This window comes from Pituophis catenifer, unplaced genomic scaffold (genome assembly GCF_029215685.1).
Source record: "Pituophis catenifer annectens isolate HBS135680 unplaced genomic scaffold, rPitCat1.0.hap2 SCAF_8, whole genome shotgun sequence".
NCBI lineage: Eukaryota > Metazoa > Chordata > Lepidosauria > Squamata > Colubridae > Pituophis > Pituophis catenifer.
The window spans coordinates 66,797,566-66,824,445 of record NW_027256888.1 but is presented as its reverse complement, the minus strand read 5'-3'; the positions used below and the strand labels follow the sequence as shown (position 1 = coordinate 66,824,445).

Sequence of the window (26,880 nt, the reverse complement as noted above, 5' to 3'; positions counted from 1 at the left end):
TAGAACTTGCATTTGATACATGTCAGATGCTAGAATCCTTTCATAATGATCAATAATATTTTGACACTAAATCTAAGCTCCTCAGTTTTTGTTGTTGTTGTTGTTGTTTGACTTTTAATGACCCCATAATCCCTTGCATTGGGGTGGAGTCAAGGCAACTGAATGGAGCTGAGTGTTTACTGGCCGGATGCCCTTCCTGTTGCCAATGAGGAGTTCACAGCAGATATATTCTCATTGTGCCCAAAAAGAGAAATATCTTCCTCTACCTAGAATTGAACTCACAACCTCCTGATTGTGAGGCGAGAGCTCCACCTCTAGGCCACCACACCTCTCATCTAAGCTCCTCTGTTCTTCTAAATATTTCTAAGTTTGTTTGGCTTGGATTGAGGTTTGGTTTTGTTCTAATTTTGCATTGATAGCTGACCAAAGTCTAACAACACTCCTACCATTAGGCAAAACTATAGACTGCTCAGGCAGGAGATATGTATGTGCCACCTTGCCTGCCTTACAGCTTCTAAGTTAGTCTGTGTCTTCAGATGCGGTAGATACTACTCCATCATTAGCAATGAAGTGGGAACCATCAGACTAGCCCAGGGGTGTCAAACTTGCATCATCACGGTGCTATCACATGACGTATTGCAACTTTTCCCCCTTCGCTAAACCGGGTGTGGGCGTGGCCAGCGCGTGACGCATCCATCCTGCAGGCCGTGAGTTTGACAGCCCTGGCCTAGCCAATCAGTTTTGTTACTGATTATCTTGTTCTTTATATACAGTAGGAAATTGCCTTGGGCAATTGTAAGCCTGAACATCTAAGATCAGAACTAGCAGCTGCCATTTGTAATTTGTCTCCTATAAAACCATTGGGTGGTTTTATACTGGCCGGCAAGTTTGGCAGAATGGAAAATTACATTACTTGCAGAGTTCAGTTTAATGGATTAAAATATCAGTATTAAGATATATTCTGGTTTGATCAGAAAAATCTAAGAGGTTGAGCCATTTTGTATGCTCTGTGAATGCTAGCAGTCTGGCTAATTATTTGACCTTGCTGTTTCTTTCAACAGGAGAGTAAAAGGTCATGAGTTTGCAATCAAACCTTCAAAAGTGCTTGAGACCTCTGTAGATTCTATCTTACATTTCCCATCGATCACCACCTCTTTCTCTGCTTTCATTTTGATTTTGCAGACCCACCAGAAGATGTCTTGATTTTTAAAAGAAGATTCATTGTAAAATGAATAAAATAGACAGTTCTTCTTAAAAAAAAAAAAAAAAGGCTGCAGATTGCATAAAATTTGCATGTGCTACATTATATAGTGAGATGCATATACTCTATAGATCTAGATACCGACATAATGTGTAAAGCCAAATTTGAGAAGGCAGTCTGTTGTATGAATATTATTTGTTTATGAACAACTTCAAAACAGGAGCTCTCTCTTCTTTTGTTATTTTACTAAAGTAGAAGTAGTCCTTCAAATAAAGGATTCCTTTGAATCACAATAGATTATCCTCAGTAAAATAAGAGAGAATCGTGTTTCCAATGGAAAAGAGGGCTTTAAAAACTATTGTCATTAAAGTAATAGGGTCCTTAGTTATATCGTAGCTAAATTTTGGATCTTGGGGCTTAGACGATACTTAGCAACGCATACTGGGTGTTTTACAATAGAGTGATATGATGTCCAAGATTAAGGAGAAGTTTATTTCATTTCCACTGGATGGTTTTAGTAGTTAAGAAGAGCCGACAATTTCTTTCCTCTAGTGGGATTATATTTCAAAACCTGTATCAAGTATAGGCACTGAATGTTCTAAGCAACAGATTCCATCAGCCCAGCCAGAATGGTCAGTGACACAGAACTCTTAAAGCTTAAGTCTGGAACATTCTGGAAGGCCTTATTTTGTCTGTCCTGGTGTATACAAATAAGAGAGTGTACCATGTTTCTCATTTACAACATCAGGGCAATTGTCAGTTTGGAAGGGGCATTCTCTAGAGATCTGTATAAAAAGGTAAAGGTTCCCCTCGCACATATGTGCTAGTCGTTCCCACCTCTAGGGGGCAGTGGTCATCTCCGTTTCAAAGCCAAAGAGCTAGCGCTGTCCGAAGACGTCTCCGTGGTCATGTGGCTAGCATGACTAAACGCCAAAGGCGCACGGAACGCTGTTATCTTCCCACCAAAGGTGGTCCCTATTTTTCTACTTGCATTTTTTATGTGCTTTCGAACTGCTAGGTTGGCAGAAGCTGGGACAAGGAACCGGAGCTCACCCCATTACGGCACTAGGGATTCTAACCGCTGAACTGCCGACCTTTCGATCGACGAGCTCAGTGTCTTAGCCACCCAGAAACAAGCCTAGATGTTAGAAAACTCAGGACCTGTATAACTTTCTAATTAGGTCACCTGAATAAAATGGAAAGGAGTTTAAAGACCATTGTTTTTCTTGTAGAAAATATATTTGGAAATGTCAACACAAACTTTCCAAATGGCTAATAAATAATGAAGTAAAATTGAATCGCCAAAATGCACTCATGAGTAAAGAAAAGTAACACCACAATAAAAACACATTGAGATTCAGCAATTTCAATAAAAGTGACCAATTAAAAACATCAGAAAAGATTTAATGCAGAGACAATTTTATGAGATGCCAGACTGGCATTTTCATTTGATTTCATTTTATTATCAGACTATCCTCTTTAATGTGGGTATTTCAAGTGTGGGATGCTACAGCTGAGAAATCCTTTTTTAGACCCTATTTAACTACTGTTAAAAATGGGAGGAATGTCAATAGGGGTCTGGAATATTGACCGTAATATCCATGCATTTTTATGCAGGAATGCAATATTTCAAACATTCTAGTCCTAAAAAAAGATGTTCTTGAAAAAGCCAATGTAAACCCAAAAAATCCTGGACCCAAGCTTAACTTCTGGTGACTTTATGGACACATTCATTATTTTTCCTGGTAATAATAAATGAGCAGATTGTCCTTGCATTTTTTACATGTTTTTTTCAAATACTCTACAGCTCTGGGATTACTTGCTGGTCTCCTGTCCAATTACTATGCACACCTGTTCCTGCTGAGCTTTTTCTAGATCAGCCATGGTTGGCTAAGTGCTGCCACCTCTGTGATTAAGCTGTTTAAAAAATAATAAACCATGCTTTCAGTTTTACTAGAAACAAATTTTCACCTGAAATTTTATGACAATGAAGGGAGAAGTTAGCCCCACTTAGCAGTGTTTTAACCTACATTTCTGAGCAGACTTCAGAAACATCCCTACAAGTAGCATGATTTGAATTTGGAATGACACAGATCTAAGATATTTATGTCACTCTAAGAAGAACTACAAATCATGGTGAGATTGTGAAAATTATCATAGCGCTTTGATTTAATTTTCTCTATTCCATTTAGAGAATGTACACGTAGGCCAATTGGTTAACTTCCACTCAAATCACCCCTCCATCGCAGAACCAAAGAGTAGCTAGAGAGTATGTCCTCATTTGTCTCCAGTTTAATCTCCTCTCTTCTGTATCTGTGCAATGATGCAACAAATATAATACTCTGTTTCCCCAAAAATAAGATCTCCTCTGATAATAAGCCCAATCGAGCTTTTGAGCGCATGCGCTAAAATACCACCCCCCGAAAATAAGACTTCCCCAAAAATATTTAAACACATGTGCAGCCGGTCCCCGCCATTTCCTCTGGTTAAGGTTAGGGAGACTGAGCTGGAAATCAGGTAAGACAGCAAGGGGAGCCCCATCTTGCTCCGCATGCCCCAAAATAATAAGGCCTCCGTGAAAATAAGGCCAAGCGCTTATTTCAGGGTTCAAAAAAATATAAGACAGGGTCTTATTTTCGATGAAACATGGCAGTAATAGCAATAACACTTAGACTTATATGGTGCTTATCACTTTATGGTGCTTTACAGCCCTCTCTAAGCGGTTTTACAGAGTCAGCATATTGCCCCCAACAATTTGGGTCCTCATTTTACCCACCTTGGAAGGCTGAGTCAACCTTGAGCCTGGTGAAATTTGAACTACTAAATTGGAGGCAGCCAGCAGGCAGCAGAAGTAGCCTGCAGTACTGCACTCTAACTACTGTGCCTCCGTGGCTCATTTAAAATAATGATATTTTAAACCACAGTTTGATCAGTTGCAGGTGCCAGACAGTTTGCAGTGGACAAAGCAAAATAAAAGACAATCTCTGGGATATTTTGGAACAAAATAAATTTAAATTTAAACACAAATTACTTGTGTGTCTAATCACACTTGGACAAATAGTGTACTTTTCTTTTTTCTTTTCTTATTTCAGTATAAAATACTCCTTTAAAAATGCTGCTCTGAGCCTCTATGGATGTGTATGTTACCTTGTTACTTGTTTCCTGACATAGGGCTATGAAAACACGACTTTTCTGATTCCTCAGAGGAATGTAAAAGTTGAAGTCAGCCAAAAATCTTTTCTACTCATTCTCTGTAACCCAACAAGAATATCAGTGAAGCTAAGTTTCCTAACTGAATGTGTACTCAAGAGCACCAATGGATCAGGAGATTATTGTGTTTGGGAAATTTTATGGAGATCCGCCACTCAATTTTTGCTATTGATTGACTTTTTTAAATTCTTCCTATCATACATGGTATGATACATACATTATCAGGAGATGCCTACTTTTTATCTTCATCATTGTCAAGCATGTGAGATAATGAAATAGCTACCCTTTAGCACTAGAAGGAAAATAGAAAATACTTTCAGTTGATCAGAATCTACTATTTGTGAGAGCTGTCCACTTTAACAGGTACAAAGTGATGACACAGTGGTGTGTTACAAATGGTCTTGAGCCAATTTTCATTCAAAGATTAAGTACTTCAAGAAAGGTTTCCTCAAAGTACTTCGATGTTATCAATATCATAATGGGTTCATTAGTGCCATCCTTTCTTTAGTTATTTGTTTATTTTATGAAAAGCAGCATTAGTAAACTAATGAAACTAAGTCTCACTTCTTCTGAAACTCTTGTAGAAATAATCTTCGCCCTGACTTTCTGAGGGCCCTACAGAAACAAGCTATGGATTTGGGTTCTCTAGACAAAAAGCTGTAAAGACTATGTTGCCTGACCGTGGAGGGCACAATATGGAAGGTTACATGGTCTGAGATAAATCTCAGCAAGATGGCTTTATATCAGGATATAAGGCCACCTATGGATGTTGGAAGCTTTGGAAGACCAGATTAACAGGGGTGGTATTCACTTACCTTCCCTACCGGTTCGCAAATGTGAGCGCGAGCACGCTTGTTTCGCTCGGATACGCCTCATCCATGCGCTTGCTTTGCTCGAACGCGCCTCATCCACCCAATGTGCACGGCCTTCCATGCATACGCTTTGCTCGCGCGCGTGGCTTACACGCATGCGTGCGGTTAAAAAACGTGACTAAATAGGATGGCATAGAGCCGGGGTAGGTGGGCGGATGCACTCACGATTTCTGCTACCAGTTCAAGCAAACCGGTCTGAACCAGCTGAATACCACCTCTGCAGATGAATAGCTACTCCATCTCAGACTGTTATTACCCTTGGATACTTTTTTGAAGCCTCATAGTTGATAAAATATGTTAGTTATAGAACCATTATCTTCTGGATTTGAGAAAACTGGGGAAGAAGCCTATAAGTTAAAGCTCAGGTAGTAAAGAAAGATGTGCAGGATGTTTTCCAAATTGGCGTGACCTGAGATATTTAGAATTCTCTGCACGAATTCAGTGGTCACTAATGTAATTCTCTTAATCATTTGCAGAAAATCAAGGAAAAAATGCTAAGGCAAATACATAGGCATATTGTGACATAAGAGTTGACTTCAGCTGATAGAGGGAGGGAGGGAGGGAGGGAGGGAGGGAGGGAGGAAGGAAGGAAGGAAGGAAGGAAGGAAGGAAGGAAGGAAGGAAGGAAGGAAGGAAGGAGTCAATCTATTCTCCAAAGCACCTGAAGGCTAGACAAGAAGCAATGGATTGCTTCTCAAGAGGAGAACCAACCTACAACTAAGGATAAATTTCCTGACAGAACAATTAATCAGAGGAACCAGTTGTCTCCAGAAGTTGTAAGTGCTCCAACACTGGAGATTTTTAAGAAGAGATTGGAAAACCATTTGTCTAAAATGGTATGGGATTTCCTGCTTGAGCAGGGGGTTAGATTAAAAGATCTTCCAACACTGTTATTCTGTTATAAGGAAGGAAGGAAGGAAGGAAGGAAGGAAGGAAGGAAGGAAGGAAGGAAGGAAGGAAGGAAGGAAGGAAGGAAGGAAGGAAGTTAGTTTATGTCTGGTTTCTCATTTATGTGTATAAAATTTTACAGAATAACTCTTGTTACTGCATCCTAACTTGAGAAACTTTTTCCAGAATTGTTCTTTCCTTTTTTTCTGAATTTACCCTTCATTTCTAACTATGGACAGATTGTGTGAGAGCCTTAAGATATGGATTTTTCAATAGAGATATTTGGTCATTACAGAAATGACCACATTAATGAGCATTCTTTGCAAGTTTCCAAGCACAAAAAAATTCTGCAATGTGTACTTCCCCTGGAGCTTAACATCTGTAGTGAACATTTGGATGCTCTGAAAAATGAAACATCATAAATCAGCTGAAGAGTTGAAAAGTTGTCTATTTCATGCTTGAGCAAAATGTTAACACCCTAACAGTTTGGGGATCTTTAATTTGTGGCTAGCTGTTGTGGAGAAGAAGTTATCTCTAAGTTCTTCACCTGCCTACTTTTGTCCTTGGTTTCCTGAAAGTTGAGCATAAGCAGCGAAGGTGTACAACCCTTTTCAAAAAGCCTTTTTATAAAATCAGAGGAGCAATTTGTGATCACTTTTAACTTCCTGAATTCAAATTCTGAACTATTAACTGTTAGTATCTAATATCCCAACAAAGGAGATATGAATAAGTTTTTCCTTATGTGAAGAATATCATTTGAATCACTCTTTTTCTAAACAGATTTAAGGAATGCTGTACATAATGCATCAAATTGGTAAATGATTGTGTGTGGTTTTTTTTCTCTCTCTCTCTCTCTTTCTCTCTCTCTCTGTGTGTGTGTGTGTGTAAATACTGTTATTAACTGTAGCATATCAGATTTATTGAACAGGAAAATAAGCTAACTTTTTATCTGTTCTAAATCAAAATGTGTTTATATGTAATATGCTTGCTGTTCAGCGTTGCAGTAACTCTTATCAGTCATTTGACTGTGTACTCTCTGTATAAAACCAAGTGTGGAAATTTTAGTTCCCTAAATCCTGTTGAGATTGTATCACATATGTGATTTAAAATATAGCTGGGTGATCATTGCATGCTTTTCTGGAATAATGTCTTCAGAATGATAAAATTTCTTGGATTAAGTGTTGTTGAGTTGTCCCAACAACAGTCACAGCTCTACTGAAAATAGATCTAACCAATAATTCTGAACGTGGAAGCTAGAAATAGAAATATAAAAACTGAACATTGCAAGATGAACAATTCAATGCATGCAGAGACCTACTGAATAATGTGAAAAGTGTCCTTAATTATTAGAGCAGAAGCTGTGGTTTGTCAGCTATAGAAGTTAAGATATAATTAAGATGAGTCCCTGCAAGGTAGCCTTGAAAGAAGTTCCCTAAGCATAGGTAGATTAACTACTCAGCAAACTGTGATACAAGCTGTGTAGTAGAGGGATTCCTGGAACACAGCTTCTAACTTTGTGCTCAGTTTGGACAACCTCTACAGTTGATGATTTCACAAACGGAAATTCCATGTTAGCAGTTATTGTGAAGGACCAATAACAATAAAGTTGCCAATATAAATTATACATCTCGAAGTGGATACAATACAGGAAGGAAGATATTGTACATCAACAACGATTAAGGGTCTAAAGCAGTTCATCTACTCAGACAGACCCCTATAGTATTGGGGATCTTGGTTTAAAGAGAAACAATAAAGTTGAGGGAAAACAGCTTATGGACATTATTATGATGTGAAAGTAAGAGAGAAGAAAGTTCTCCATTCTCACGAAATTAGAATTATTCATGTGGAAAGATGTAGCTTCAATAAAGGGAACTCATTTTTATTTAACTCATTGTCCTGAAATGTATAAAAGCCTCCAGTACAGTGTTTCCCCAAAAATAAGACTTATCCCCAAAATAAGCCCTTGCTTGATTGTTATATGTGTGCCTAATATAAGCCCTACCCCAAAAACAAGGCCTAGTTATGATGCCACCCATTCCGTCCCTCTGGCTGGCACATATGGCTCTGGGGCAAGGCATATGGATAAAATTCATATTCAACCCACACCCGCTTACCTTAGGACCGCTGCAACCAGGCCTCCCACACTCCAACACCTGCCACACCAATGCCTGACTTCTTCTGCAGCCACTCACGGCCAGACGCTACATGGCACATCACACCGATGCTGCCACTTATGGCAGGATGGCATGCGGCGCATTGTGCCAGTGCAGCCACTCATGGCAGGAGGCCATGTAGCACATCACACCACTTACACGCACAATGCAGCCTCAACATACCAAGCAGCCTCCTGCCATGAGTGGCAGCACTGGTGCAATGTGCCACGTGGCCTCCTGCGGTGAGTGGTGGCACTGGCACAATGAGCTACATGGTGCCCTGCTGCGAGCAGCTGCAAGTAGCTAAAGAAATCAGGCCGTGGCACAATAGGTGTTAGGTCGTGGGAGGCCTGGCTGTGGTGGTCCTAAGGTAAGTGTGTAAGACATCCCCTGAAAATAAGACCTGGTGCTTATTTTTGGGCCCAAAAGAAAATAAGACCAGGTCTTTATTTTGGGGGAAACATGGTAGATTATATTAAATGAAGATGATATAAATTAAAGGAGGATATGGCTAATAAATAAGTCTTTAAATTGGTAGCCATTAATTAATAAATTATTGCTAATTAAATATTAATATATTGATACTTGATTGATTGATTGATTGATTGATTGATAAATTAATGCAGAATAGACCTGGCAATGGCTACCAGTTCTAGGTACTGAATTGTAGGCAGCATAGCTTAAATATCAATTCCTAGTGGACAACAGGAATTGTTGCACTTATCTGCAAGCCTATGCTTTTTCCAGATGCATTTATTTTATTATTGTGGTATCTTGCTGTACATAAGTCTTGGGCTTGATCCAGCAGGGCTGCATAATAATAACATAACTGTACCTTCAATATATAGCAGAGTAAGGCTGGTCATTTATTTATTTATTTATTTATTTATTTATTTATTTATTTATTTATTTATTTATTTATTTATTTGATTTGTATACCGCCCTACTCCCGAAGGACTCAGGGCGGTGAACAGCCAACAATAAAATACATAAATACACAAAATTTAAAAACCCGATAAAATCAAATTAAACTTTTTGGCCCAGACAAATTAAAATACCCCAATAATTTAAAAACAGATTAAAATTTACATATTTAAAAAGGGAAGAGATCAGGCCAAGCCCGCTTGATGGAATAAAAAGGTCTTCACAGCACGGTGGAAGGAGCGCAGATCCGGGATCCTCCGTATCTCCGGGGGGAGCTCATTCCAGATGGTAGGTGCCCCCACAGAGAAGGCCCTCCCCCTAGGGGCCGCCAGTCGACACTGTTTGGCTGACGGCACCCGGAGGAGTCCCTCTCTATGAGAGCGTACTGGCCGGTGGGAGGCTATTGGTGGTAGTAGGCGGTCCCGTAAATAACCAGGCCCTAAGCCATGGAGCGCTTTAAAGGTGGTAACCAAAACCTTGAAGCGCACCCGGAAGACCACCGGGAGCCAGTGCAGCTCGCGCAGGAGAGGTGTTACATGGGAGCGCCATGTCGCTCCCATTACCACCCGCGCGGCCGCACTCTGCGCCAGTTGGAGCCTCCGGGTGCTCCTCAAGGGGAGACCCATGTAGAGAGCATTACAATAGTCCAGGCGGGAGGTGACGAGGGCATGAGTGACCGTGCGTAACGAGTCCCGATCCAGAAAGGGACGCAACTGGCGAATCAGGCGGACCTGATAAAAAATCCTCCCGGTCACGGCCGTCAAGTGCTCTTCTAAAGACAGCCGTGAATCCAGGAGGACGCCCAAGTTGCGAGCCCTCTCTGTGGGGGCCAATGATTCGCCCCCAATACTCAGTGATGGCGTCAACTGGCTATATCGGGACGTCGGAAACCACAGCCACTCGGTCTTGGATGGGTTGAGCCTGAGCCTGTTCCTCCCCATCCAGATCCGTACGGCCTCCAGGCACCGGGACATCACTTCAAGGGCATCGTTGGGGTGATCCGGGGTGGAGATGTACAGCTGGGTGTCATCAGCGTACTGATGGTACTCCACCCCGAAACCACGGATGATCTCGCCCAGCGGCTTCACATAAATGTTGAACAGGAGAGGTGAGAGGACCGACCCTTGCGGCACCCCACATATGAGGGGCCTCGGGGTCGACCTCTGTCCCCCTGTCAACACAGACTGCGACCGGTCAGAGAGAAAGGAGGAGAACCACCGCAACACAGTGCCTCCCACCCCTAACTCTTCCAACCGGTGCAGCATGATACCATGGTCGATGGTATCAAAAGCCACTGAGAGATCTAACAGGACCAGGACAGAGGAGCACCCCCTGTCCCGAGCCCTCCAGAGATCATCAACCAACGCGACCAATGCCGTTTCCGTGCTGTACCCGGGCCTGAAGCCCGACTGGAACGGATCCAGATACGTCGTTTCATCCAGGTGCTGGGGAAGCTGTTGCGCAACCACACTCTCAACAACCTTCGCCACAAAACGAAGGTTGGAGACCGGACGATAATTTACCAACATTGCCGGGTCCAGGGAAGGCTTCTTGAGGAGAGGCCTCACCACCGCCTCTTTCAAGGCGGCAGGAAAGACACCCTCACCCAGCGAAGCATTTATAATCCCCTGGTCATGAATTAGTACAGGAGTATTCTTCACCAACTCTTGTCACTTATATAATTCCAATGGTATGCATTAAAGAGGCTCTGAAAGAGGATATATAGTTCCATTTTCATATAAAAAAATGTATTCTGATTTTCTCTGTCCAGAAGTGCGTACTTCTTCATAACAACCCCACTCCAGAGAATTGGAATATATACTTCAGTGTAATGGGCCATAGTTGGATGCCTACAATGCATAGTGCCATACACTTTGACTGTATATTATGAAACAAAAGGAAGGACTAGGGGTGACATGATAGCAGTGTTCCAATATTTCAGGGGCTGCCACAAAGAAGAGGGAGTCAAGCTATTCTCCAAAGCACCTGAGGGCAGGACAAGAAGCAATGGGTGGAAACTAATCAGGGAGAGAAGCAACTTAGAACTAAGGAGGAATTTCCTGACAGTTAGAACAATTAATCAGTGGAACGACTTGCCTCCAGAAGGTGTGAATGCTCCAACACTGGAAGTTTTTAAGAAGAGATTAGATAACCATTTGTCTGAAGTGGTGTAGGGTTTCCTGACTAAGCAGGGAGTTGGACTAGAAGACCTCCATCTCTTCCAACTCTGTTATTCTATTCTATTCTATTCTATTCTATTCTATTCTATTCTATTCTATTCTATTCTATTCTATTCTATTCTATTCCATTCCATTCCATTCCATTCCATTCCATTCCATTCCATTCTATACATGCTTTCCAAGAAAATTAGACTGTAAACTGCAAACTATTAAAATTTTTTATTTTTAATGGGATCCAGTAAAACACATTGCTACTCATTTGAAGTACTGTTATTTGACCATCAAGAATGGAGTACCGGTACTTCATTCTAACTCTAGACTTGAGCTGCCTTACAATTTGTAACCGGACACCTCTTCTGTGCTACATAAAATAGAAATAATAGCCTATGATTGTCAACTTTGAAGCCCCAGAATCTATCAATAAGCACTCAAAGTTCTACAAGTTTAAAAAGGAAAAGAGAGGAGAAAATTGGGGTAAAGAATAGTGAAAAAATGTTTGAAAATATGAATTTCCTATGTCCTAAGTGTCACTTTTTTTTTTCCTCTCTCTCTCTCTCTGTATAGGAGGAACCATTTGTGATGGTGTCAGAAAATGTTCTGGGCAAACCAAAGAAATATCAGGGTTTCTCCATTGATGTCCTGGAATCTTTATCTACTTATCTTGGCTTCACATATGAAATTTATGTTGCACCAGATCAAAAATACGGACTTCCACTGGAGAATGGGACTTGGAATGGACTGATTGGAGAACTGGTATTAAAGGTAAGGAGATTCCTAACCACTGACTGAGAACATATAGTGGGCAAGTGCGTGTATGTAACTTTAATTACCTAATTAATTCTAGCCATTAGATAACGTCCAAATAAAAGGGGATTCAATTAAATATTACTGAAATTAATTGAATTCCTAACGTTTTCTGCTTTAGTTCTTTGTAACATTTCCAGACTGAACTAAGATATTGTAACTATAATTACCACGATAAGATGAAAATAAAGTAGGACAGTAATTAGAGCACATTTAATTTTAAACAGATCAATAAAATGGACAACCCGTTATAATCTGTATGGGTGTTGCAGTGTGTCAGATTTTTTGTGATGGAGTTCAAAAAAAAAAATTCTCCATAGTAATTGGAAATCATTTCTTTTATTTAATAAAATAAATAAATTCCAATCATTTATCTTTCAATATGCAGATAAAAAAAAGCATCTTGAGGAGGTTGAGAACAATTAATCAGTGGAATGGCTTGCTTTCAGAAGGTGCGGGTGCTCCATCACTGGAGGCTTTTAAGAAGAGACCTGGACAGGCATTTGTCTGGAATGGTATAGAGCAGGGGTGTCAAACTCAAGGTCCATGGGCTGGATCTGGCCCACGGGGTGCTTAGATGTGGCCTGTGGGGCCACCCTGGAAACAACAAAGGACTGGCCTGTAGTGCCTCTGCCAGTGAAAATGAAGCTAGGGAGAGCTGTATGCGGCCCTCCCGATGTCAGGTGTGCTTCCTTCAAAATCCAGGAAAGAATGACCCAGACTCCATGATTTATAGAGACAGGTACTTTTACTAGAAATGAAGTGAACGCAACCACAGCTAAGCTGAAATTAAAGCTATAGGCGTAAAAAGTGCATATAGAAAGCATCCCCTCCCACTGTCCATCGTAAATCATCCAATCCAAAGGTCTTCCAGGGTCAGGTGGAAGCACGTCTGGCAGCGTCATCAATCAGGAATGCCACGACAGTTACCCGATAGCCACTCCACGGATTCAGTTTCGTTTCTTCATTTCTTCCGAAGCCACGCCCTTCCTCCAGCATGCTTCCCCCACAAGCTCCCTAGCTCTCTTCCCTCCCAGTTCCTATGGCAGCCAAAGCAGCCAAAGCGGAGGCTGACACCCGAGCTCCGTTTTCCCTGACAGAGGATTGCAGGAGGCCGTTGCAGCTGAAAATGGAGCTCAGGAGCCCGTTTTCACTGGCAGAGCTCTCGGACCACCACCCCCAACACAAGTGACATCATGCTGGCCACACCCACCCTGGCCATGCCCCCCAATCCCCAGGTCAAATACAACCGTGATGCGGTCCTCAATGAAATCAAGTTTGACACCCCTGGTATAGAGTTTCCTGCTTGAGCAGGGAGTTGGATTAGAAGAACTCCAAGGTCCCTTACAACTCTGTTATTATCTTCTGTTCCGTTATAGTCTAGGCCAGGAGTCGGCAACCTTAAACACTGAAAGAGCCATTTGGACCCGTTTCCCAAAGAAAAGAAAACACCGGGAGCCACAAAACCCTTCCTATGCCTGACTATTTCCTGAGCGGCCACAAAACTAGCATATATAGTTGAATTAAACATTCTGTTTTCTTTTGAAACTTTTCTTTTCTTGGATTTATCCATGGTTGGCCTACCAGGGGTTGAAAAGCTCAATAAATCATGTGCCGGCAGGTATCGCACATTGGCGGTTGGTGACGCATATTTTGAGCGACAGGGAGTCGCAGCAGAGAAATGAAAGAGCCACATGCGGCTCCAGAGCCACAGGTTGCTGACCCCTAGTCTAGCCACAATAGGAAGAATCCGATTTATAATCCTGCATTTTGTGTCTAATTGTTTCTACTCAAGAAGGATTAAAATAGGGTCTGTGAGCTAATTTACTTCCAGTGTAAGCATTAAAGTAACTGATGACTGCTCAGGCTTTCCACCCATCAAGATGAAAGTTGAAGTTGCAAGGAGGTAGAAGGTGCTTCTAAAATTGGGCTAAGTTACACTGACAAAAGGAAAGTTGAATGAAGAGCTGAATTAATAAACTCCACACAAACTTTTTCTTCTTCTTATACCACTGCCAAGTGAAAAGGGACAATTTGTTTTCTTCTAATCTTAGGATAATTATAATCAAATACTTGTGATCTATAATGCCATCATCCATTAGAATAAGAGCATGGCTATCGATCACTAGGTCTCATTTTTCATATCTTTCCAGCCATTTCTTGCCCATGTTTGATACAGTCAATACATCTACAGTCTATAGACTATATTCTATATTAGAATGTCCTCCTGGTCATTATTCAGATTATTCACATATGTGATGAGGGCATTTACAAATGCAGTGGTTGTAGCACTGCACTAATAGCCCTTAGACTTATATACCACTTCACAGTGCTTTACAGCCCTCTCTAAGTAGTTTACAGAGTCAGCATATTGCCCCCAACAATCTGGGTCCTTATTTTACTGACCTCAGAAGGATGGAAGGCTGAGTCAACCTTGAGCTGGTCACAATCGAAATACCAAACTGCTGGAAGCCAGAAGTCAGCAGAAATAGCCTGCAGTACTGCACTCTAACCACTGCGCAACCACCGCTCACATAATTTGGAGGTTTTAAAAAACGATTTATTCGCTAGTCTTCCCCCCATCCCATAACAATTATAATTTTAAAAGGACATAGTTCATAGAAATGTTCCGGCAAAAATTCTGAAAACTAGATTTCCTAGCATTCAGTGCCTTTTTAAAAATGGGGAAATAAAAATGTAATTTCCTGCCACTACAAACTTGGGAATTAAATCTGCATAATTCCAGCAGTTTCAGAACAGACAGAACTGGAAAGTTATTAGGTAGGAAACAACATTTGAGTCTTGGGAGAATCTTGAGGAAAATATTGCAGTTTTTATCAAGGTTACTGGTTGGATTCCCATCTCATACTAAACTATTCTTCTATTACAGAAGTAGCAATTGTCTAGATTCATATCACAGTGCCTAGTTTGCAGAGATAGGGGAAAAAAAGTCTTTTGGGCTTAGTATTTATATGAGTATTAGTATTTCTTGTTTGCTTCTTGCTTTCAGAATATCCGAAATTGATTCAAATTGGTGAAAGGCACATTCTTTTTCTAAATCTGGTGCACAAAACCAGTTTGCGTCCAATGTAATAAGAAATTGCCCTGAAGTCAAGGAAATGTTGCACAAATCAGTATCTCCCCTCTCCCTATTCCCTGGGATTTAATTATCAAAAATTCCAGCTCTACAATATACTGTATATATTTAGCTTCCTACAATTCTTCTTACAGTGTGACTCAGTTAGCTTGAAGGACTGACACAGTTTTTTTCTGATAGCATAAAGTAATATGCCTTGCTAGACACATGAATAGCACAAAATTCTATATTTCCTAAGAATGAATGGCTGAGAGACCTTTACATGCTTTGAAATGGAAGTTGGGATAACAGAGAATGCCGCAGCGGGGGCGGAACAACTACCCGGTGTCCCCATAAAAGGCAGCCACTTTGAGTTGACAACTCCAGCTGCCGGCTCGCATAGGGGCTGCAACTCCGGTGCAAAAGGTCCCTGTGGCCACCCCCTTGCCATCCAGTCCAAAACCTGAGACAATACTGGGTCCCGGGCAGACAAACGGGCAATGTCTGAAGCAGTCACAGGCAGCGGGGAACAGTTGATCAGGCAGACAGCCGCAGCAGGTACAGGGTCAGGCAGGAGAGCAGACACGGGGCAGCGGCTCAAAGCGTCAGCATGAGCCAGGTCTCGTCCCGGGCGGTGCTGGAGGGTATACGAGTATGCAGCCAAGAACATTGAGTAACGGGTCATCCGTGGAGGCAGAATGAGCGGGGCTGGACGGTCACCAGCAAGGATCCCCAGAAGCGGCTTGTGATCGGTGACTAGCAGGAATGAGCAGCCGTAGAGATAATGATGGAAACGTTTAACCCCCGCAACCAAGGCCAGGGCCTCCCGATCAACCTGTGAATAGTTCCGTTCCGCCTGACCTAAGGTACGAGAGAAGTAGGCCACGGGGACTTCACGGCCATTTGGCAGGGCATGGCTAAGGACTGCACCCACGCCATACGGGGAGGCATCACAAACCAAAACAAGGGGCAGACTCTCACAATACTGGGTCAGGACAGAATTCAAAATAAAGAGGCGTTTAACAGCATGGAAAGCGGCAGCCTCCCTAGATCCCCAAACCCAGGCTGCCCCATGATCAAGCAAACGATGTAAGGGCTCAGCCACAGATGCCTTCTGAGGTAGGAAAATGGCATAAAAATTCAAAAGGCCAAGGAAAGCCTGAAGATCAGCCTTGCAGCGGGGGGGAGGGGCATCCACAATTGCAGCCGTTTTAGCAGGAGTGGGGTGGATGCCAGAGCTGTTTATCAAGAACCCCAGAAATTCCACCTCGGGTACTGCCACCTGGCATTTGGAGAGGTTCACCTTAAGTCCTGTAGCCTCAAATTGGCGGAGAACTCTGCGTAGCCTGTCCATCAGTTGCGCTTTGCTGGTGGCGGAGATCAAAACGTCATCAAAATACGGTATGACCCCGGGGATACCTTGAAGAACTCTCTCCATCAAGCTCTGGAAGAGCCCCGGGGCCACACTCACACCGAACTGGAGACAACGACACCGGAACGCCCCACGGTGTGTAACAATAGTTTGGGCCTCTGCGGTGTCTTCATCGACCAGTAATTGCTGGTAGGCTTGAGAAAGGTCCAGCTTGGTGAACACAGAACCTTTGCCTAGAGAGTGCAACACGTGCTGTATGACAGGGACAGGATACGCATGGCCCAGGAGCGCCTTATTGATTGTTGAGCAGTAGTCTGCGCAGATGCGGACCGAGCCGTCAGCCTTAATGGGTGTAACAATCAGAGTTTCCCAACGGGCAAAATCCACAGGTTCTAAAATCCCCTGGGAAATGAGTTTATCAAGCTCGGCATCTACCTTAGCCTTAAGCGCGAATGGTACACGCCGGGGCTTCAATCTACAGGGAGGGAAACTAAGATCTAAACTAAAAGATACCGGGGTACCCTTATAACATCCCAGTTTGCCATCAAACACAGCGGGGAACTCCTTTACTAAATTATCCAGTCCGTCCGAACTAATAGCGTTAACCCCTTGTATGGTGAGCCCTAAGGCCTCAAACCAGTTAAGGCCAAGTAAGCTTGGCAATGGGGCGGCGACTACCACTATAGGCAGCTTGCCGTTAAACTTCTTGAACCTCACTCGGAATTTTCCACACCCCAAGATAGGAATTTGGGCGCCCTGATAGTCGCGTAGGCAGCGTTTGGCCAGGCGCGGCACCAGTCATTTCATCGTGCTCCAGGATGTGAGTGTGGTAGCGGAGCCGGAGTCCACCTCCATCTGACAAGGCTGGCCTTCGATGGTGACGTCGACATAAATCTTCTTACGGAGTGGGGCCGTTGCAGCGAGGGTAACCATGTTCACATCACCCGGGCCCCGCCCCCAGTAGGGCCTGTCCTCCTGTGTCCCGGGCCGCCGAGGCAAAGACCGGCGATCTCTATTCATACACGCTGGCGCTATGGCGGCCTGCTGTGCCGACCGGCACACACGAGCAATATGGCCCCGACGGCCACACCTGCGGCAAACTGCATCTTTAAAACGGCAAGCAGATCGCAAATGGAATTCCCCACAACCCTGGCATTGCGAGATTGCATCTGCATTTGGCCGAACTGGCCTCTGTGCGCCTTGAACACGGTTTACATTTCTTTCCTCGTCCCGCTCTTCCTGATCACTATAGTACTCTGAGCTGGCCGCTGAGCTGGAATGAACGGCCTCCCCCTTAGGTTGCTCTATGCTGTGGCCCCGAGGAAGGTCGGCTATAGATAACGTAGCAAGTTCTGCTGCACAAGCCTCATCTAACACTTCTTGGAAAGACAGGGTCAGGCAGAAGAGCAGACACGGGGCAGCGGCTCAAAGCGTCAGCATGAGCCAGGTCTCAATCAGCCGTCTCTTTAAATTTTGATCCCTCACTCCACTGACAAGGCGATCCAATAAGTAATCATCTAGGTCAACAAATTGACAATGCCTAGCTGCTTTCCTCAATGCGGCTACATACTGGCTGATGGACTCCCCTTCAGCCTGGTCCCTGTGGTAAAAATGTTGCCGCCTAGCAATGCGGGATGGTGCGGGGGCGTAATGTCTTTTTAATTTGGCCATAAAATCATCCCATGTTCCTGCGTGAATAGACTGGGGGGCCATCAAAGTCATTGCCGTGTCGAACATTTCTGGGCCACAAAAGCTCAAGAAATATGCTCTCTTACGTTCACTTGACAAATCACGGTAATCATTTGCAATGAGGAAGCATTCAAAACGGGCGACATACGCCTCCCATGACTCTGTTGCCGGGTTAAACAGGGAGAACTGTTGGGGCGTAGCCATTGTCTCTCACTACAGCTGAGGCACGCCAGCAACATGTAACTGCCTCACTCTTGGATCTTCTCCACGACAGCCACCGACAGCGTACTCTCCACTATGCCCCCAAATACCGCCGGGCATATCCCATCCTCGTCGCCACTATTAAATTCTCAGTCCACACGATCACTGACTGAGGCAAGGCGAGGCGGCTGCAGCAATCAACAAACTTTATTAAGAACGGCAACAAGTTAACAGGAACAACAGCCGCGCTTTTGACAGCTCTTTTATACCCGAGCTGTCCGCGGTTTAACCAATCAGAGAACGGCTGAACCATTCGTGCCGGTTGCTGGGGGAGGAATCGCTTCCGGCAGCCTGAATATTCAACAGTGTATAATCCACTTCAAGGGTGAAATGCTACCAGTTCGGACCGGTTGACCTGAACTGGTAGTAAAAAATGCTACCGGTTCAGGCGAACCGGTATTTCCGACGATCAGCTGTGCCACGCAATTTATATTCGCTAGGAAGCAGGAAATCCTGTTTTCTAGCTAATCTAAATCATGTGGCACAGCTGTTTCCCCCCCTCGCTGTTCTACTTACCTTTGAAGACTCAGAAAAGTCCTCCTTTTTCAGCGCTGCGCTGTAGCATCCGCACAGAGCTTGCGTTTGATGCGCATGCATGAGTGAAGCAAACTAGTAGCGAAGCGAACCGGTAGCAGACTTCAGAGCATTTCACCCCTGATCCACTTGTTCCATAAAGACATGGATCTCGTTCCTACAACACACATTAATAGCATTTTAAACCAGCAGAACAGAGCAGCCAATTTTCACAGCATTTAGTTCATTCCACTGGAAGGATTCTTCTTGGAACAAATGGGAATGGTTCTTCTCTTGAACAAGAGAAACCCATGATTTCTGAAAGGAAGCAGAGAAGTAAGGACTGTGAGATAGATGCTGGTTTGTCAGAAAGAGCGTAATGTATCAATAAGGACACTGCTCAATATTCTGTGAAAAGCACCCATTGATGCTGTCCAATGGGTGAAGGCTGCTGGGCACAGTGAATTCGCTAGAAGTTGGGTTCAGCTTGTTTTATTTGTAATAATCGTTAAGCCTTTTATTTTTTCTTAAAATCTGGGCATCCTGCATTCTGAATCGAAGCTATTTCAAGATGTTGGGACTTCAACTCCCAGAATTCCCCAGCCAGCCATGCTTCCAATATTTGAGGGGCTGTCACAGAGAGGTGGGGGTCAACCTATTCTCTGGAGTACTTGAAGGCAGGACAAGAAGTAACAGGTGGAAGATCATTAAAAACAGACCCAATCTAGAAATAAGGAGAAATTTCCTGACAGTGAGAACAATTAATCAGTGGAACGGCTTGTTCTCCATCACTGGAGGTTTTTAAGAAGAAATTGGACAACCACTTGTCTGAAATGGTTTAGGGTCTCCTGCTTTAACAGGGGATTAGACTAGAAGACCTCCAAGGTCCCTTCCAATCATTCTGATCAGTGATGGGATTCAAGTAATTTAACAACCAGTTCTCTGTCTGTTCTGCCCCAATTACGGATCCCAAAGAATGTAGCACACACAAACTCAGTTTACTTCAAAACACAGTCTTTTGCAAATGCAGGCTGTTAATAAAACGTTCTTAACAACCTGCCAGAAATTCCACAGATAAGCTAGAGTCTTACTAGAGTTGGCAGAAAGCCCAGAAGCCAGGTTTGCAGAGAAAATTCAAACTCAATGATCAGCAAACGAACGAATGAACACACGTTGTTTCCTGCAGCTTTTTATAAGCTATGTGCAAACTTAAATAGGCTAAGGGAGTGGCCAATTAGCCCCAAGCCTTACTCTCGAGGAGACCTCCTCCTGAGTAACCACTCCTGCCTTTTGGCAGCTCTGCATGCCCATGCATTGAGAAGAGGCTCCTCCATTTCATCCTTTGCACTTAAAGGAGCCTCTGGAAGTTCTGAAGGCCCTGGCTGAATCCCTGCCTCTGGCACCACATCTTCTTCAGCCTCCTCGCTGTCCGACTCAAGCGCCAGCTGCACAGGCTGCTGGCACGACACCACACCAGCCTCCTCATCGTCGGGATCAGCAACAATTCGCACAGGCCGCTGGCAGGCCACAACACTGTCCTAATGATTTCTTCCAACAACCAGTTTGCCAAACTACTCAGAAAGTTAACAACTGGTTCTCCCGAAGTGGTGCGAACTGGCTGAATCCCACTACTGATTCTGATGTTATCCGATGCTACGTGATCAAATGTATGCTTCTGCCATCATTAAGCCTATCCCTACAATAGGCAGAAACACAACATCACAGAAAGGAAGCATATCAATCTTCATAAGAATGTTTTAATATGTCAGGGCAAGACATAAACAGGGTAAAGTAATCTTAGGTAGAGGAAATATGATTTTAATAGGTTGGCACATGTTATAAATAATGCACAGCATGGATAGCCATGAATAATGGAGGTATATGATCAACAGATTTTTTTTTAATGCATGATGCCATTTACATTGTGTAAGTAGGTGAACATGAATTCATAAAACCATCCTCTTCTAATTAATTCTGCCAATTAAATAATATTTCAGTCAAATAATTTTATTATCAATACTGGAAATAAATTCAATATATTCCATGATCGTTTCACATTTGATCCTCTGTGTGTGTGTGTGTGTGTATATTCAACATCTGGACTGAATCCTAAAGAACTGAATAAATTTTGCCATCTCAATTAATATTGAATATAATCTGAATAGTGTGTTTAAGTCAAGAGTTCAGCAGGATTGTTTGTGTCCATTCTGGCCCCCAAGGACAGTTTGGTAAGAATAATATAATTCTTTCAAAAAACCTTTTCAATTGTTTCTGCAGAAGGGACAATGCTGGGGAGGGAAAGGTTGTGTGATGTGATGACCTTTCTGACATTGACATGAATGGCACATTTTATCACCTCGGTAAGCTATCAGCCCATCAAAGGTCTTCTGGAGTAGGAAGGCTAATATTGTTTGGATTTAATTCTTCTTAATCTCTTTCATATGTTCAGCCAACAACTTTAATTATGAAGAGCCTCGGTGGTGCAGCAGACTAAAGTGCTGTTAAGTGCTAGCACTTAGCTGCCAGCTGCCTGCAATTAGTGCAAGTTCGAATCTCACCAGCCTCAAGGTTGACTCAGCCTTTTGAGGTAGGTAAATTGAGGATCCAGATTGTGGGGGCAATAAGCCAACTTTGTATAGAACAACACTGCTTGGGGGGGCCGAAAGCCCTAATAAGCAGGTATATACAAAAAAGTATGCAGGCTATTGCTATAATGCATTGTAAGCCGCCCTGAGTCTACGGAGAAGGGCGGCATATAAATTGAACTAATAAATAATAAATAAATAAAATGAATATGGTACTTATGAGGACAATATAATTCATCTCTGCTGGTTCTATGAATATAATGAGGAATTCAGCTAAACTCTCAACACTGATTATGGGCTCAGGCAAATTCAGTTAGGTCTTGGATCTAATCTTTATATTTTCCAAAACTGGGGCAGGTTTAAGTCTCTCAACAATAATGAATGGATGCCAGGCTAACTCTTACAGATACTAGACCAAGCATTTAATTCCAATAGGAATCAGACTAGCAAAGCTTAACATACCACTTTCGTTGGGCCAGCCTATTTTTTGTGAACTGACTATCTGTGTGGCATTGTGTCTCACCATACACCACTTTCGTGCTTCTGCAAACTAATTAACATGGCCAGCAAGTCACAGCCATAACAGGAAGAAGTCATGCTCAGAAGGAGACAAGCTTTTCCAATATGTCCTGCCTAAACTGTGTGCCAGAAAACAAAGGAAGCAAACATATGTTGCCCTGCAAGAAAAAGTCAAAGTACAGTCTTCTGAGATCATCCCAAAGAGACATCTATAGAGATTCTCAGTCATCTAGGTCATGGTTGTCCCAAAGATGCTTTTTCAAAATGCAACTTGACTTTCCTTGTTTTTCCTTGAAGATGTTTTGCTTCTCATCCAAGAAGCTTCTTCTGTTGTTGTCCGCCAGCAGCCTGCGGAACTGGCAGCAGAATCGGAAAGTGAGGAGGCTGAGGAAGAACATGGTCCAGTCCTGGAGGCTGAGGAAGGCCCAAATGAGGGTTCTGTGTCAGAGGCAGAGATGGGGCCAGGGCCATCTGGGAGTGATGTGCGGACTCCGAAGCCTCCAGAGGCTGACAGCAGAGAGGCAGAGGAACAGGAGGAGCCTCTTCTTAGTGCACGTATGAGAAGAGCTGCCAGAAGGCAAGAGCAGCTCAAGCAAAGAGGACGACTCGGGAGTAGGGCCAAGAAAGGCCCCTCCCATAAGGCTTAAAAGACCAGCAATGGCTCTTGGGCTCTTTGTCAGAAAACAATGTTGATAGATTTGTTTCTTATCTTGCTGCATTTATTTCTTGTCTGCGTCTTCTGCTTCTGAACTTTTGCCAAGAAAAGCCTTTGGCAGGTTGCCTTATTAGACCAAGGTTGGTGATAAGGCTGAAGAATTATGTCATGAAGAATTTGTTTTGAATTAGTTTGGACTACGCTGAGAATTAGTTAATTCTCAGCTGTTCTAATAAAGTCTGTTTGTTTAGAACTGATTGCATCTGATAATACCTACTTGGGCCTGGGTCACAACATCTTCAGGGGAAACGTACGATACCACCTATCTCCTACTTACAAGAATCCTTTCAGCAGTTCCTAAAAGGGTCCACACCCATTTGCACTATTCCGGTGATCCCAAGGGCAGAGACTAAACCTCCAAGTGGCCTCAACGACTCTCAGAGAGAGTGCTAATGGCAAGGAATATAAATCCTTCCATTCTCCACCATTCAGTCAGAACAAAAGAAGCTTCTTGGGTGAGAAGTGAAATGTCCTCAAGAAAAAACAAAGAAAGTCCAGTTGCCTTTTGAAAAAGCACCTTTAGGATCCTGAAGAGACCTGCCAGGTCTAAGATTCCTCTGGTGATAAGGGGTCATTCTTAAAAGAAGCCAAGTTCCACAACCAGATATTCCAGCTAGGGGTGCTATTCAGCAGGTTCTGACAGGTTCTGGAGAACTGGTAGCGGAAATTTTGAGTAGTTCAGAGAATCGGCAAATACCACCTCTGGCTGGCCCCTGAGTGGGGTGTTATGGCTCCGTCCTCCGAGCCTATCTTATCGGTGGAAGAAGGCTCCGAACATGAAGGAAAGGAGACGGCCAGGCCTCCCTCTCCAGGACCCTCCTCTCTGGCAATGCCTCAGGTGTCTCCCGAAGGAGAAGAGATTGGCCAGGAGCCAGGTGTTTCCAAGCCATCGGATAGTGATGAAGAAATATTGTGGTTGGACCCACGCCAGTGTCGGAGAGAAAAGCATGCGCAGCAGCAAAGGAGGCGTGCCAGAGATTAAGCTGAGTCACTGGACCACACCCCACAGGCTATAAAAGGGAGTGTGGTGGCCATTCGGACTCTGTGACGGACAAAGCTAATCTCTGGCGAGTCACTTTGCACCTTTGGACACAACGCCTATTTGCTGTGGATTTAATTACAAACTGGACTATTCAAACTGTGTGTATTTTTGTCTGTGTTATCGGAGTAAAAGTTCTTGGCAGGCAGCCACGGAGTTGCTGCCAAGTTCCTTATCACTGACGTTGAGTGTTTGAAGAGTTTATTTAACCCTCGGCTGGCTGGTTGGGTGCATGTGTGGGACGGGGACAGAACATGGGGTGGGAATGGAGATTTTGCAATATCCTTCCGCTGGAGTGGGGTGGGAATGGAGATTTTGCAGTATCCTTCCCTTGCCACACCCACCAAGCCACATCATGCCCACCAAGCCACGCCCACAGAACCGGTAGTAAAAAAAAAAATGAATTCCACCACTGATTCCAACCATCCTGGAACCCATCAATGATCAGAGGCAAAAAAAAAAAAAAAAAAAAAAGAGCAAATGGAGAACTAAGGAAATAGAACTTAAAATCCAATTGAAGCAGGACACTTTCCTCATTACTTCACAACTCAGAACATCCATCAATTTGCTTGATACCTGCTCTCTTGTCTTTTTTTCACCCCAGCTACCTCTTTCTAAATAAAGATGCAGCGCAAATATTATAGCAAAGTTATCCTACTGAAATTTGGCAGAATTGGTCTCCTCTAAAGTACCTTCCTTGTTATTTATAACCCACTGTACAAATAAAAATAGCTGCATGAATTTTAATGCCTCCTCATTATAACTGATGGGCAATTTCCTTTTCTTTTGCACATCTCAGAGTGGCTGAAGTTTAATTGGTTTGCCCTCAAAACCTTGAAGTGCACACTTGAACTGAACTATATCATCTTCTTAGACTTCCTATCTGAATGGTATCAAGGCTGCTTTCCATAGATCTAATAACTAATGCCTGTATATTTTATAAATTTCGCCTACTGTCACGTTGCAAAAATAATTCGCAAGCAATTTTTAGAAACTCTCTAGAGGCCCCATCCAAAATTGTAGGGATTAGAGTTAAAGCTCCCTCCCCTCAATATTGTGAATTCTGGACTAATGAAAGAGATATTCAGCAGTCAAGACCCAATGTCTCCACCCTATTATGCCTCCAAATTGTTCGTTAAACATTTACCCTGTTGATGCTTGCAGCTTAAAATAAGAATAGCACTTAGATTTGTATACCGCTTCACAGTGCTTTACGGCCCTCTCTAAGCAGTTTATAGGGTCAGCACATTGCCCCCAACAATCTGGGTCCTCATTTTACCGACCTCGGAAGGATGGAAGGCTGAGTCAACCTTGATCTTGATTCTACCCCTCTCTTAATGCAACAACCTATTGCAGCTATAAAAGCAATTTGCTACCCACTCTGTCAACCACCCTTGTACAACATAGATTAGACAACATATAGTCAACTAAGTCCCCTTCCAAATGTTTTGGGATTCAGCCCAAACCAGTGTGGCTTGTGGCCATTGTCCATTGCCAAGAGACTGTGAGAGTTGGTTCAAAATATGTACAGATCATCAGATTGTCAGCTTCTTGGAATTGTACGTGAAATATATTTCATCTGTTTATTTATTTTCTCTCTCTTCTTCCAAAAGATTTTCTTGGATGTAGATGGATAACGTATTTACCAAGTCCCTCTGATGCACATATTTTCCTTTTCAACAATACTATTAGATTAGATTACCAAAAGCAATCTGATAGCACTTTTTGTGACAAGCAAATTTTATTACCGGCAGTAGCTTTTGCAAGCTGCAGCTAATGTCATCAAGATGCATCAAACTTCTCACACAAGTCCCTTTTTGATTTTGGGCTTCTGTAAAGAGCTCTCTTCCTACATAGATTAAATTATGAAAGTAAATTCAGGTTCAAAGTTAAGCAGTGATTTGCATGCTCTGAGAAATGGCTGAATTTAGTCTGTGTGGTGTAGGAAGAAATATCCTTCTGGGTTCAGCTCCAAGTGGGGAAAATGACACTGGAAACATGAGACTGCTTGGAAAGATGGTTTAATGGTGGACAGGATCACATGGTTTGAGTTCCTGAACAGAAAAAGGGGCCGAGATGCTGCGAGTCCCTGGGTTTTATGCCCTCTCTGGCTCTGAACTTCCTGGGGCCCAGAAAGAGTATCCTGATTGGTTGCCAGACTCCCAGGGGGTGGGAGCTAGCTAGCCTTGCTGGCTGATGTAATCTTCCCAGGTGCCATGTGGTGAGTTTCTGTTGCTAGATGGGTCCTATTGTGTTGCAGATGATGGTCCATTGACAAAGATGGGAGGGAATTGAGTTTCTGCCTCTGGCCCATTGACAAAGGGTGGAGTGGGCAAGAAGATGGGAGCTGCTTCGTCTTTAAAACATGTTTCTCCATTTCTCATCCAGGGAAACATAATATTCTGCCTTTTTAATATTTCCTAAAATATTTCATTCTTCTAGGAAAGGGGTGGGTGCTAACTTCCTACAGTGGGACAGATACATAAATAGCTACTGGATATCTATTCTTTTTCAAGTATTGAGACAATATGGACTATTGGTAAAACGACAAGATTACATGTAGTCCTCAATTTACAACCAAAACTGAGCCCAACATTTCTATCTCTAAATAAAAGATTTGCTAAATGAAGTTTGCCGCCATTTTACAACCTTTCTTGCCACAGTTGTTAAGAGAAACACGGCAGTTGTTAAGTTCGTAATGCGTTTGTTAAGTGAATCTCGCCTCCCCATTGACTTTGCTGATCAAAAGGTCACAAAAGGTGATCATATGATCCCAAGACACTGCAACCGACATAAATATGAGTCAGTTGCCAAGCATCTGAATTTTGATCATGTGACCATAGGGCTGCTGCAACGGTCATTAAGTGTGAAAAATGGTT

At 43.1% G+C, this 26,880-nt stretch overlaps 1 protein-coding gene across 1 annotated transcript in view; it reads left to right on the top strand.

Moving 5' to 3' along the window:
• Positions 1-26,880, top strand: part of GRID2 (glutamate ionotropic receptor delta type subunit 2) — a 1,156,109-nt gene that overhangs the window by 887,969 nt on the left and 241,260 nt on the right. The window contains exon 10 of the mRNA XM_070948519.1: positions 11,993-12,190. Coding sequence (XP_070804620.1) covers positions 11,993-12,190 — 198 coding nt within the window. The remainder of the gene's footprint in view (positions 1-11,992; positions 12,191-26,880) is intronic.